Below are 14,254 nucleotides of genomic sequence, written 5' to 3' on the forward strand. Positions count from 1 at the left end.
TGAATGTATTTTATGCATCATGTGTTTATGTGCTTAGACCCCTACAGGTATCGTGATACTTAGGTGGTTGTTTTTCTTCCTAGTACAGGTGGTACTAGTGAGGTCCTGATTCCCTGCGTAATATTTTCCTAAGGTGGTTAGGGTTGCATAGGTGGTACTTACCGGATACCAGTAGTTACTGGTTGTGTGCTACATGTGTTATTTTGTGCTACAATAATTTTATATCCTATGTTCTAAGTCCTATGTTCTAAGAGTGCTAATTCCTGACAGTGGTCCATGTGGCCCTGTCCCCTGTACATATAATCCCTTGTAAATTCTGCCCGTGCCTGTTGGCACATTGTAGAGTGTGTGTTCTTATCTAATGTGTTTTGGTATAATACAAAGGTTATTTTTATATAATACCTTGTGTGGAGTTTCCTTTGTGGTGGGCCTTGGGTGTTGTTGCTGGGTGCGCACGCAAACGCTTTACACATTGCCTCCGGGATAAGCCTGACTGCTCGTGCCAAGCTACCAAGGGGGTGAGCAGGGGTTATCTTTGGCGTGTAACTTCCTTGCCCTGACTAGAGTGGTGGTTTCTGCCTGGCTTTGGCGCAAGCCCTAGCCAACCAAAAATCCCATTTCTAACAGGAGTCCTAACTTTAGGACTCTTAAATGCCTTCTGTGAATACCGAAAGTCTTAAAATTAGGATTTTTATCAGTTTAGGAGTAGTAAAGTTAGGACTCCTAACTTCTGTGAATACCTAAATAGTAGTAAGCTTAGGATTTTGTCTTAAATTAGTTCTGTGAATCGGGCCCTGTATGAATAGAAGAAAGGCGAAAGTAATGCATAGGGAGTTACATTGGAAAGGCGTAGAAGAGAAACTTTCCTGACATTGTTTCTTTTCTGAGGGTCTCCAGTCCCACGTAAGAGATAAACCTAGAAGTAAGAGAAGAAAAGGAAGCCTGAAAAAGGACCTAACAAGAGGCGAAGATACAAGATACAAACATATAAAGTCTACAGCATTCGGGACAAAGATATTCTGAGAAAATACCTATTACTATTACCAAGACTCACCTCTAAAATATTGGCCTGTTGTATGCTATATGTTAAATACTATGTTGATAAATTTGTACAACAGATTTTCACTTTTCTTTTTTCAGACTCTAATAAAGGCAAATTGTATGGATCACATGTGGAAGGTAAGATATATAAATTATCAAGTTCCAATTCCTTTGTATTCCTAAGGAGCCAGGAAAAAGAATTGACGTTTTTTGTAAATGATTGAGTGTCCTAAACCATCCTGTTAGGGGCCTGTCCATTTTAATTTCCTGGCAAAGAAGATTCTGTTCACCCACCTGCCGGCTCAATGAACCACCGCTCGCACTATTTACCACCATCTGTTTATACAACAGGTGACCGCCAGGTCATGTGAACGTCTGGGCTCAATTCTCCTCCTTCCACCTCATGATTCAAGAATTAAAACTGCGAAGATGAGAGGGAAGGAGGCTGGGAAAATCAAGAGAGAGATAGAGAGATGGGTAGAACTGGCGGAGCAAGGTTATGGTGGGCAGGCTGAAGAGAAAGAGGCCAGAAATGGGCTGGGGTGAAGGGAAGACTGGAGGTAAGAGGGCAACTGGGATGAGAGCAAACGGAAGAAGATATACTAGAATAAAGCAGTCAGCCTAAGAGAAATAGGGCAGAATCAAAGAAGAAACAGGCAGGCCATTGGAAAGTCAACCAGGGTAAGTGGGCAGAATGAGGAGAATGCCTGGATTACTTACCAGTAATCTTCATTACTCCGATTCCTTATTCCTAATCCCATTACTTACTAATTGCAGTTATCCCCCAATCTAAGGATATTTGAGGACCGTATTATTCTAATGCTTGGTCCTCAATTTATTGCTAAAGTGAATTCCATCTTTCCCAGAACACAGGAATTTCTTCTTCTCTTTCTTCCTCTAACTCTGAATCTCTTTTGGATGTGGTAAGAGCAATTCAGATTTATTTGTCCAGATTGACTGAATTTAAAATGAATGTCTCCCTTCTTGTTAATTTGAGCCAGGACACCAGAGGGAAACACTTCTCTTTCCATGTTATCTTGTTGGATTAAAGAGGTAATCTCTTTTTCATACAGAAAAGCTCAATCAATCAATCAATCAGGGAATTGTAAGTGCGCTACTCAATCGTGAGGGTCTCAAGACACTGAGGGGGAGGGGGGGTGTCCGCAGATCTGTTTATCGGAAAAGCCAGGTCTTGAGGGTCTTCCTGAAGGTGTTCAGGGAGGGGACGCGTCTGATGTCTGCCGGTATCTCGTTCCAGGTCTTGGCTGCAATGTGAGAGAAGGATCTTCCACCATCTCTGGCTCCGTGAATGCACGGGGTTTCAGCCAGTGCAAGGGTGGAAGATCGAAGGTTTCTTTTGGTACGTGGAAGTTGATTCTGTCGTTGAGGTATTTGGGTCTGTTGTTGTGTAGGCATTTGTAGGCGTGAGTGAGGATTTTGAAAGTGACTCTTTTCTCCACGGGGAGCCAGTGGAGACTTCGTAGGTGTTGGCTGATGTGTTCGTGTCGAGGGATGCCGAGGACGAGTCTGGCGGTGGTGTTCTGTATTGTCTGGAGTTTGCGGAGTGGGGACTTGTTGATGCCGGCGTAGGGTGCGTTTCCATAGTCCATTCTGCTGGTGATGAATGCATGGGTGACTGTCTTCCTTGACTCAGGGGGGATCCACTTGAAGGTCCTGCGGAGGATACGGACGGTGTTGAAGCAGCTGGAGGTGACGGCGTTAACCTGTCGGTTCATAGTGAGTGATGAGTTGAGTACGATGCTGAGGTTCTTGGCATGGTCTGAGGGGGTAGGTGGGCTTCCAAGGGCTATCGGCCACCAGGTGCTGTCCCATGCAGAAGGGGTGGTACCGAGGAGGAGGAATTCTGTCTTCTCAGCGTTGAGCTTCAGGCAGCTGTTAGTCATCCAGACTGCGACGTCTTGCATTCCTTTCTGGAAGTTTAGTTTGGAAGTGGTGGGGTCTTTAGTGAGGTAGTGGATGAGCTGGGTGTCGTCGGCGTAGGATACGATGTTGAGGCCGTGTTATCAGACGATGGCTGCGAGGGGGGCCATGTAGATGTTGAAGAGGGTGTGGCTCAGTGATGAACCCTGTGGGACTCCGCAGATGATTTTCGTGGGGTCAAAGAGGAAGGGTGGGAGTCTAATCTTTTGGCTTTTTCTGGTGAGGAATGATTGGTTCCAGTCTAGGGCTGTTCCTTGTCTTTCTGTGTCGTGTAGTCTGGCGACAAGTGTGCGGTGGGAGACGGTGTCGAAGGCCACTGATTGGTCAAGTAGGATGAGGGCTGCGGAGTGGCCCTGGTCCAGAAAGGTGCGGATGTCGTCTGTGGTGGCAAGTAGGACGGTCTCTGTGCTGTGGTTGCTTCGGAATCCGGATTGGGACGAGTCGAGAACGGATTCAATGAATCGTGTCAGTTTCCTGTTGACTGTTTTCTCTGCAACTTTGGCTGCGAAGGGGAGGAGCGAGATGGGCCAATAGTTCTTGAGGTCGGTGGGGTCAGCTGTGGGCTTTTTGAGCAGGGGTCTGACTTCTTCGTGCTTCCAGTCATCTGGGAAGGTGCCTGTTTTGAAGGTGGTGTTGATGGTGCATTGTAGTTCGTGTGCGATGGAGGCCGCGGCTCTGTGGTAAATGTGAGGGGGGCAGGGGTCAGTGGGGGCAGGGGTCAGTGGGGGCCCCCCGAGTGGATGCTTTTCATGGTTGCGGCGGTGTCTTCGACCCTGATCGGTGTCCAGTTGAAGATGGTTGGCTGGCTGGTGTTTCTGGGGGGGCCGTCTGTGGCACCTGGTGGATGGTCGGTAAAGTTGTCATAGAGGTTTTTGATCTTGAGGTGGAAATAGGTTCCAAACTTGTCATAGAGGTCTTGGAATGGGGTGATGTCTGTGGCTTCGCTGCGTGCGTTGGTGAATTCTTGATTGACACTGAAAAGTTGGTGGAGTTGGCCAGGATTTTGATGTGGATGAAGTACCTCTTGGTGGCTCTGATCTGGTTGTGGTAGTCCGTCATGGCGTCCTTGTAGGTGGTGTGGTTTTCGGTTGCTTTGGTGTTTCTCCAGTTCTTCAGGCATCTGCAGGTGTGTCTAGCTTCTTGGACAGCGGTGGTGAACCAGGCGGCTTTCCTGGAGCGTTGTCTGTCAGGGTTGCGTAGCGGGGCAAGCTCGTCTGCGCAGTTGGAGAGCCAGGTGTGGAGTTCTCTGGCTGTGTCGTTTGCGTCGGGTGCCCAGGTGTGGTTGTCTCAGGTGAGGGTGGCGTTAAGTTGCTCATCGGTAACCTTGCTCCAGTTCCTTCGTGGTGGGCGTGGGGCTGGTTTGGGTGCCTTGGGTTTGTGAAGCGTACGCAGTGGGGGTCGGTCCATGGCGGCTGCGTTGTGTGGCTGAATTGGACGCTGTTTGCTGCCGCAAAGATGGGGTTGAGGGTATGTCCTGCTATGTGGTTCGGTGTGTTGACGAGATGTTTAAGTCCAATGCTGGCGAGGTTGTCACGAAGGATAGTGGAGTTGGGGTCGCTGGGGTTGTTGAGGTGGAAGTTCAGGTCTCCAATGAGTATGTAGTTTGTTGAGGCGATGGCGTGGGGTGCGATGAAGTCGATGATGGTGGTGGTGAAGGGTGTTCGGGGGCCGAGGGGTCTGTAGACGAGGGTTCCTCGGAATGTGGCTTTGGGGGTTGTCTGGATCTGGAAGTGCAGGTGTTCGGCACAGGGGAAGGTTTTGCTGGAGGTGGTGAGGAGGAGGGTGCTCTTGTGGGCGATGGTGAGGCCCCCTCCTGGGTGGTTGGGGTGGTCTTTCCTCTGCATCTTGTAGCTGTCTGGGATGGCGGTGCTGATGTTGGGGTGAAGGGTGCGTTGGTCCAGGTCTCTGTGAAGAAGGCAATGTCGGGCGAGAAACAGTCAAGTTGGTTCCAGATTTCCGTGGTTGTGTACAGAGCGTACGTTGAGGAGAATGCATTTTAGGGTGTCGCCAGACCTGGGGTCGGCGGTGTTGGAGGCCGGGGTGGCGGTGAGGGTCTGGCGGCAGTGAAGGCAGGAGAACTGGCCGTGGGTCATGTTCAGCAACACCTGTTGGCATTCTATCATTCTTCCTGAGTTGAGTGCGAGGAGGGTGGTGGTGTCGTAGTGATGGGGAGTGGGAGGTCCAGGGCTCCTGGCACTGGCTGCAGTCGGGTTGCGGACGGGCGCAGATGGGCTTGCCTTTGCACGCCTTTGGCGTGCCGGCAACGCACCTGCTGCGCGCATCCGCTGCCCGACTGTGCAGTGGCTGCCATTAAGGAGGGGAGGTGGAAGGGAGAAGAGGCTGGGAGGCGAGAGCGGGCGAATTCTGAGGGGAATTCCTTGGGGGATTCAGGAGGGCGGGAGGGGCCGCAGGGGCAGCAGGGGCAAAATGAACAGGCAGGCAAGAGAAAATAAAAACAGTGGTGGAATTAGAGCAAGACACAGATGGGCACCATAACAGTGGCACAACAGGGAAAAATTAAGAAAAAAACTGCTGTGAAAAGTTACGGTCGTTGCAGGTAGTCTGGTCCCAGTTGGAGTGGGCAGCAGGCGCAGGAGCGGACTGCAGCCTCGGACCTCCCAAGGAGTCAAGAGACGGCACAGCGGAGCTGCGGAGAGAGAGTGAACCTAGACTGAGGGTCGGAGCTCATGTTGAGCCGCTTAGTTCTGTTCAGGGATCTTCCACCACAGGGATGGCTCCTCTTGGGCAGAGTGGGCTGGGGCTCCCTTCTCTGATGTTTGTGCTGCAGCAGCCTGGCCTCTCATTCCACTGTTGTTGATCATTACACACAGAGCTTGGCTCAGGGGTCAGCATTGCAATTAGGAGCGGCAGCTAAACCTTACATCTAAAGCTATATAGAGCTGATATTCCGTGGTTTGGCAGATTCATGCATGTTTTCACTTATTAAAAATGTTGTTGCATGAATTCCCTCAACTCTTATCTATTTTGCTTCGGTATTCCTGCAATTAGTAAGGAATGGGACAAGGAACGGATGGGAAGGTCATGCCTGGATTACTTACTGGTAATCTTCATTACTCAGATTTCTTATTCCTCATCCCATTACTTACATTCCCTCCCCGCTCCCTCTTTTTCATCTAGGAGTCTTTATAGAGGCTTGTTAAATCAGGATGAGTGGTAAGCACTGTTCCCTGTAAGATGCAAGTGCGCGCACACCTCTGTTCCCCCGAGCGCGCAGTGCAGTGTGTGAAGTGCCCCTTCTGGGAGAGCGTTTGTGCCGCTGGTTTTAAAACGCCCCTGCACTTGCTGCATTTCTTTTCTAAAGAGAGCGCAGTTGTTGGGCTGATTGTGGGCCTTTTGAAAGTATTTATGTTACATGCAGCCCATGATGGGCGGTGTGATTAACATAAATGCTTTCTCAAAGGCCCACAATCAGTCCCACAGCCGCACTCTAGTTAGAAAAGAAATGCACTGGTAAGTGCGTCCCCCTGATAAAGATGTCGGCGGTTATTTATAAAAAAGAAAGTTTGAGAAAGAGGTGCTTGGTAGGGATGGAAGGAGGAACGGTTGAGGAGGTGATGTAAAGGCTGCCGAATGAGGTCCGATTCACGGTATCGAGGGGCGCGTTGTCTCTGTTACTTACCAGTAATCTTCATTACTCCGAGTCATTGTCTTCCTCGCCACAGTCCTTAAGTTGTGTGCACCTCATGACTCTTGCACAGCGTTCACCCTTAAAAATACAAGAACCTACTACTACAATGAACACACCAAACTTGCCCCATAGGTGCAGCCAAGCAGAGCACTTCCTGCATTACCAAGCGTAAGTACTACCACCATTGTTCCCCCACCCTCAAGGAAGAAGGGAGATAATGCAGGACTGTGGGCAAAGAAGGCTCTGACTCGGAGTAATGAAGTCATTACCTACCTCGCCCGTCTTCCTCGCCACAGTCCTTACGTCATGAGCGTACACCCAAGCCCTAATGAAAACACTGAGAGAGACAGAAACAATGCGACACTGGCTCACAAAGATAAACTTCCACTTACATGTAAGTTTACAATTGTTTGCTCTGCACAATGGTTTTACAAGTAGTACCTTTACATGTGTGGACTCTCCGCACATAAAAAGACCCATCTTTTTATGTAGGTGAAAGTTTACGTTTGTGACTCAGGCCCACTGTGTTTATTCCAAACACCCATATCAGAATCACACAAATAAACATCCAGTGCCGAAAGCACAGCTGAACCCAAGGAAGTGGAGTAAACTTCACCCAATCATAATTTGTAAGGGGAAATGAAGGTATGATGGTCAGATCAAGCGGCTGCTGTGCTAATATCTTTGAGCGAAGCCCCCTTAAAAGCTGCTCATGAGGAAGAGACCACCCTAGTGGAACGTCCCTGAGCCTGAGAAGGAAGGGAGAGACCCGCCCATTGGTAAGCCAAAGCAGTCGCTGTTTTAATCCAGCTGCTAAGCCTGGAAACATTGCGTTTATGACCCTCAGACCCCATCCCAAGAGTGAGAACCAAAGAATCCTCTTTCAGAAATGAGGCCGTGCTTTGCAAATTGATCGTAGGATCCCTAACCAGATCCAAGGAATGCAAAGAAATCTCTTTCTCTGAGACTGGTAGGAAAGAAAGATAGATGGGAAAAGTAAGTCCTGAGACAGATGAAAAGAGGAAGAAACCTTAGGGAGAAAGGTAGGGTTAGGTCTCAGCACAACCTCATCGAGAAAGAACCGTAAATAAGGCCATGGCAAAGAGGAGCCCTAGTTTCCCCCAATCTACGACCTCAAGTAATGGCGCCAAGAAAGAAACCTTTCAGAGTGAAACATCGAAAGGATACTGAGGGAAGGGGCTCGAAGCAAGATTCCTGTAAAGCAGAGAACACCAATGGGAGATCCCAGGAAGGAACTGAGAATGAGCCACAGGCCTTCTGAGATGAAAACTCTTCAAAAACCAGCTAAAGGGCCAAGGAAGGCCCTCGAACAGCCTTGATTGCTGCCCACTGACCCCTCAGAGTGGTCACAGCTAAGCCTCATAAAAATCCCTCTCTTTGCATTCCGAGTACCTTACGCCCTCACAGGGCACAGGGATGGAGCCATTATCAGCAGATCACTTCATACAATGAGAGCAAAGTCTCTCACAGACCTTGAGCGACCTTCCGGTGCTAGAACTGAGGCTGCAATGTCTGAAGAACAGAGTCCAGTCTCGGCCTTTCCATTTCTAAACCCCCAGAGAAAGACGGCGAAGGGAGGAGTCAGGAAATTCAGGAAACGTCAGAGGCGATGGAACAATCAGAAAACTCCAAGGGGACTGAACCGGTTGATGCAACAGGAACCAAGGCTGCGCTCTGTAGTGCAGGACCACCAGAAGGACCTCCGCCCCCTCCCCTCGGATCTTGGATAGAGCTTTGGAGGGAAGGCATAGAGGAGACCCTGGGCCATCTGAAACTCATTGCGTCCACCCCCAGGCCTCCTGACGTGAAAGAAGGAACAAACCAGAGGCAGCGGTGCACCCTGCGGAGAGACAAACACGTCCTGCCCTGGGGGTCTGAAGCGAACTGCTGTCTCCTGAATATCTGAGGTGACAGGGCCTGGGGTAGAGAAGAGGGAAAAGTCCAGCTCAAGGGATCCGCATGCACATTCTCCCTCCCCTGAAGATTAATCGTTATCAGGGAGAGAAGGTTCGCTTCTGCCTTAACCCGATCTGCGCTGCCAGGACAGTCAACGGAGGAGCCCGGGTACCCCAAGGTGACTGATGTAAGACCTCGTGACGGGGATGTCTGTTCCTATCTGCACCGCTCGACATTCAGCGGGGCAAAGGACAAAGGGCTCTGAGCACAGCCGCCAGCTCGAGTCACTTCGAAGAGTTCTCCCCCTCCAATGCTGTCCAAAGTCCCTGCACGTTAGATTCCCCATGGGAGAGCCCCCAGCCCAGACTGCTCGGCTCTGTAGTGATGGTCACAGGTAGAGGGGGAGATAGAGGACTCCGACTGCCAGATTGGAAGGGATTAGCCACCACGAACTTCTGAACAATCGCTGGAGAAACTGGAACAGACAGTCGTAGTCCTGTGACTTCGGACTCCATCTCGACAGAAGGTAGTACACCGGATGGAACAAGTGTAGGTGAGACCAATGCACCAGGCACAGGGAAGCCGCCATGCCTCCTTGTACCCTCACCCACTCCTGAGCCGGGGTCCCCTGCAGACTGAGAGCTGCTGGACACGCAGCCTAAGTTCCTGCTGGTGAACGGGAATCAGTAAAACCCTCCCCAGCTCGGAGTTGAATCGGCCCCCATAAACTGCAGTTCTTGGGAGGGTGTTAGGGAAGACTTTATTGCATTGAGGAGAAAGCTCGCAGACCCTTTGAAGATGAGGAAGAGCAAATGAGGCAGTGTGAGCAGTTGGCCTGGCATATACTGGTCACCAGTTATAGTGGCCACCTTGCACCAGTACAATTCAACTCTTATGGTAGATAGGTTTAAGAGAACCTTTTAAAGAAAGCTATCCTAGTGGTAGCTGTGGAGAGCAGCCTTCAGGCTAAGTCTCAGAGGAATGTAAAGCAGCTTGTTTTACCTTATAATCTCTTGAATTACCAAATGAAAGGACACCACACAGTTATATATATCAAATATATATGTATTTATTACTAGACACACTCTACTAATCTCTTTATGAGATTAGAAGTCAGGAACATATGCACAAATCAACGTTTCACAACAAATTAAGCACTTATATGGCGGGGGCCCTAGGGGCGTACCAGACCATATACTAAAAAAGAGGTATAAGAAGAACAACTTGAGAAGGGAGAACGCCTAGGGCCTTCAGAAGCGCTGGGGCCTCACTAATCCACCCAAGGCAGGTAAGTAAAGGACCCACGGGAGACGCATGCAGTGTGAGAACACAGCCGCGGATCCCAATAGACTTCAATGGAGCAAGTCGCGGTTGGAATTTTAAAGTTTTAGGATACTTCGGGAGAGTCTATAAGCAAGTCACTTACAGGGTAAGTAGTTCTAGAGCCAACACACACAGGAGCACCAGAGTGCACGAGTTACCTCACCCAGGGAAGCCGGGTGAATAGGTGTCTTTTGGTGTCGGGTCGCGACGTCGTTTTCAATGGGAGCCAAAGAAGATTTGCTGATTGTGAAGACAGGAGAAGTGTCCGGTGGAATCCAAGGCAGGATTCTGAAGAAAGAAGACCTGAAAGCAGAGGAGACAGTGGTCTAAGTCACTTGCCAGTGACCCGGGGCAAGGAAGATGGATGCCCACAGTCGTCGGTGATTTCAGGTGATCACGGGTATCTTGACTCTTCAGCCACGAGGTCCAGGAGGCATCGACGACAACCAGGAGCTGGATTCAAAGTATCCCACAAAGTCTGCAGCTTACTGAGGTGTCGGCAACCAGATTGGAGCCAACAAGCCTTGGCAACAGCAAGTCTCGTGGAAAGTGAAGAAAGTCAGCGGTGCAGACCAGAAAAGTCTGAGGGACTCACCCAGCGAGGGTAAGTCAGGGCAGGCCGAGCAACCCGGGGAGCCCTCTGGTTTGATAAAAAAAGTCTTCAGGGGACCCACAAGCCAACCGGCAAGGGATCGGGAAGACGCCTCTGGAGGATTCACTTCACAGGAGCCCACGGTCACTCGGGACAAGGTAGGCCTCTGATTTTCGGTAGAAACTCTGCTGGAGACTTGGACCACAAGTGGTCCAATGCACAAGTTCGTAGAACGTCGTGAAGGGATTGCACTCAACAATAGTGCACGGTACCCAGGTATTGCTGTTCCTCATCACTCGTGGGGTCCACTTACCTCAGCTTTGCTGGGGACTCACAATGGCCGTCAATAAGTCAGGAAATCTACTTCTGGGGCTGCAGGGACTTTGGACTCCAGCGGGAGCGGGAAAGTTTGCGACCGTTGATGCAAAGTTTTGGTGCCTGCCAAGCCGGGGAGTCACTCCTTGACTCCAAGGGAGATTCTTCAGTCTTCCAAAGGTAGTGGAACATCGAAAGTCCAGGATTCTTCTTCAGAGCATCATCCAGGGTAATCTAGTTTGCAATGGCAAGGGTTCCCTATCTTATACTAAAAGAAAGGGAGGGACTAGCTCTATGACCACTCCTATGGGAGGGTCAGGGGAGTGGGTGGTTACACCCACTTCCCTTTGTCCAGTTTCGTGCCAGAGCAGGGGCTGCTAGCCCCTGAACCGGTTTGAGCTGGCATATGCACAGAGGAGCCTACTGCTCCACAGTGCAGGACTTCAAAGCACTCTAGGAGTGCACCCACCCAGCCCCAATACACTAAATCCTGTCTGAAAGGTGGTTACACCTCTCTGTGACAGGATGCCTATTGTTGGGCCTCCTCCACTGCGAGTTTCGGTCAGCAGCAGGAGGGCAGCCCAAAGTCTGTGCTGGTGGCATCCATTTTGTGATGCCAGGGCTCTTTCAGGATTCTACCGCTTTTCCACAGTAAGTACATGTCTATCCCTCTAGAAGGGCGGGATCATACTCCCACACCAGTACCATATACTAGGAGCTCATAAGGTACCACAGTATCCAATCACTACTGCATCTAATATGCACTCCAAGTTGTTTAGAGAGAACAGAGAGGCTGGGGCCCTGCTTAGCAGTGTCCCAGCCAGACTATAGCCAGAAACTAGTGTATACATCAGAAAAAAGTGGGGGCAACATAAGTGCAGATACTACTCTCCTACACAACCCCCCCAAACGCAGGGACACTAAACTAACCTTGACCAGTTGAGTCTTTGTGTTCTAAGTGGAAATACCTTGAGAGTCCATCTGCATTGGCTTGTTGGGTCCCAAGTCTATGTTCCACTGTATAGTGCATCCCCTGTAGGGAAATGGACCACCTTAAAAGTTTTGGGTTTTCACCTTTCATATGTTTGAGTGATAGTAGGGGCTTGTGGTCAGTCTGAACTATGAAGTGAGTGCCAAACTATTATGGCCTCAGCTTCTTCAGGTCCCACACCACAGCAAAGACCTCCCTCTCTATAGCTGACCAACGTTTCTCTCTAGGGGTCAGCCTTCTGCTCAGAAAAGCTACTGGCTGGTCTTGACCTTCATCATTCAGTTGAGACAGTACAGCTCCCACACCCAGCTCAGAAGCATCTGTTTGGACAATGAACTTTTTGGTGTAGTCTGGACTCTGTAAGATGAGGGCAGTGCACATGGCCTGCTTTAGGTCTTCAAATACCGTTTGACAGATAGCTGTCCACTGAACCTTTTTTGGCATTTTCTTTGAGGTAAGATCATTTAAGGGGGTCACTATATATCCATATCCCTTAGCAAACCTCCTATAGTATCCAGTCAGGCCCAAAAAGGCTCCCACCTGTGTCTGGGTGGTTGGAGCTACCCATTCCATTATGGTTTGGATTTTGCTCTGTAAAGGCTGAACCTGGCCTCCACCTACAAGGTGGCCCAGGTACACAACCTGACTCTGCTCTATCTGGCACTTAGTGGCCTTGATAGTGAGGCCTGCTTTTTGCAGGGCCTCCAGTACATTCCGGAGGTGGACCAGGTGATCCTGCCAGGTGGAACTAAAGACAGCAATATCATCAAGATATAAGTTTCCATACCTGTCAGAACTTTGTTAACCAACCTCTGAAAAGTAGCAGGTGCATTTTTCAAACCAAAGGGCATCACCACAAAGTGATAGTGCCCACCAGGGGTTGAAAATGCTGTTTTGGCCTTGGCATCCTCAGCTAACTTGTTTTGCCAGTAGCCAGCTGTTAGGTCAAATGTACTAAGATACTTGGCTGAGGCCAAAGTATCAATTATCTCATCTGCCCTGGGTATGGGATAGGCATCAGTCATGGTGACTGCATTGAGGCCTCTGTAGTCTACACAAAACCTTATTTCTTTCTTACCACCCTGGGTATGAGGTTTGGGCACTAGGACTACTGGACTAGCCCAAGGGCTATCTGAAGGCTCAATTACACCTAACTTCAACATTTTCTGGACTTTAGTCCTGATACAGTCCCTGACATGGTCAGGTTGCCTGTCGATTTTACTCTTGACAGGCAGACTGTCTCCAGTGTCCACCTCATGGGTGCACCAGGAAGTCTGACTAGGGGTCAGGCTAAACATATGTCTAAACTGTTGCAGAACTTGTCTGCATTCAGTTTGCTGATGATCAGTGAGGCTGCTTGACAAAGCAACACCATCTACTGACCCATCATCAGGGTTCTGTGAGAGCAGGTCAGGGAGAGGGTCACTCTCCTCCTCCTGTTCCTCATCAGTTGCATTGAGCAAGCCCATGTCAGCCCTGTCAACATATGGTTTCAATCTGTTGACATGGAGCACCCTAAGGGGGATCCTGGGAGCTCCAAGATTCACCAAGTAGGTGACTTCTCCTTTTTGCTCAACAATTTTATGGGGGCCACTCCATTTGTCTTGGAGAGCTGCTGGGGACACAGGCTCCAACACCCACACTTTCTGTCCCGGCTGGTTTACAGTCAGCACAGCCTTTTGGTCATGCCAAGTTTTATGTAGTTCTTGGCTGGCCTCCAGGTTTTTAGTTGCCTTCTTCATGTATTCAGCCATCCTGGAGCGGAGACCAAGTACATAGTCCATCACATCCTGTTTGGGAGGTTTGAGAGGTAACTCCCAGCCCTCCTTCACCAAACATAATGGACCTCTTACAGGATGCCCAAACAGAAGTTCAAAAGGGCTGTAGCCAACCCCTTTCTGTGGAACCTCTCTGTATGCAAACAGAGGGCAGGGAAGTAAAAGGTCCCCTTTTCGCCTAAGCTTTTCTGGGAGGCCTTTAATCATTCCCTTTAAGGTTTTGTTGAAACATTCACCTAACTCATTGCATTGTGGGTGATAGGGAGTAGTGAATTCATAGTTTACACCACACTCCTTCCACATTGCTTTTAGATACCCTGGCATGAAGTTGGTACCTCTGTCAGATATAACCTCCTTAGGGAAACCCACACTGGAGAAAACTCCAATGAAGGCTCTTGCCACCACAGGGGCTGTGGTGGTCCTCAGGGGAATTGCTTCTGGGTACCTGGTGGCATGATCCACTACCACCAGGATAAACCCCCACCACAGGTAGTGGTATCAGGGGAGGCCTTTGTTGTGCCACCTGACTTGCCACAGGCTTGGCAACTGACACAGGAGCGACACAACTCCTTTGCGTCCTCTGACATATGTGGCCAATACAAATGTGGAACAAACCTGTCCCAGGTCTTGTTTTGGCCCAAGTGTCCTGCTAAAGGCATGTCATGTGCTAGGGTCAAGAGGAACCCCCTAAACTTCTGAGATATTAC

The 14,254-nt window shown here is 49.7% G+C and overlaps 1 protein-coding gene across 6 annotated transcripts in view; it reads left to right on the forward strand.

The window, feature by feature from the left end:
• Positions 1-14,254, forward strand: part of LOC146808610 (NACHT, LRR and PYD domains-containing protein 3-like) — a 567,098-nt gene that overhangs the window by 199,888 nt on the left and 352,956 nt on the right. For all 6 annotated transcript variants that reach the window (XM_085623640.1, XM_085623643.1, XM_085623639.1 and 3 more), the window contains one exon: positions 1,141-1,179. In XM_085623640.1, the coding sequence (XP_085479766.1) occupies positions 1,141-1,179 (39 nt within the window). The remainder of the gene's footprint in view (positions 1-1,140; positions 1,180-14,254) is intronic.

Source organism: Triturus cristatus, chromosome 8 (genome assembly GCF_964204655.1).
Source record: "Triturus cristatus chromosome 8, aTriCri1.1, whole genome shotgun sequence".
In the NCBI taxonomy this organism is placed as follows: domain Eukaryota; kingdom Metazoa; phylum Chordata; class Amphibia; order Caudata; family Salamandridae; genus Triturus; species Triturus cristatus.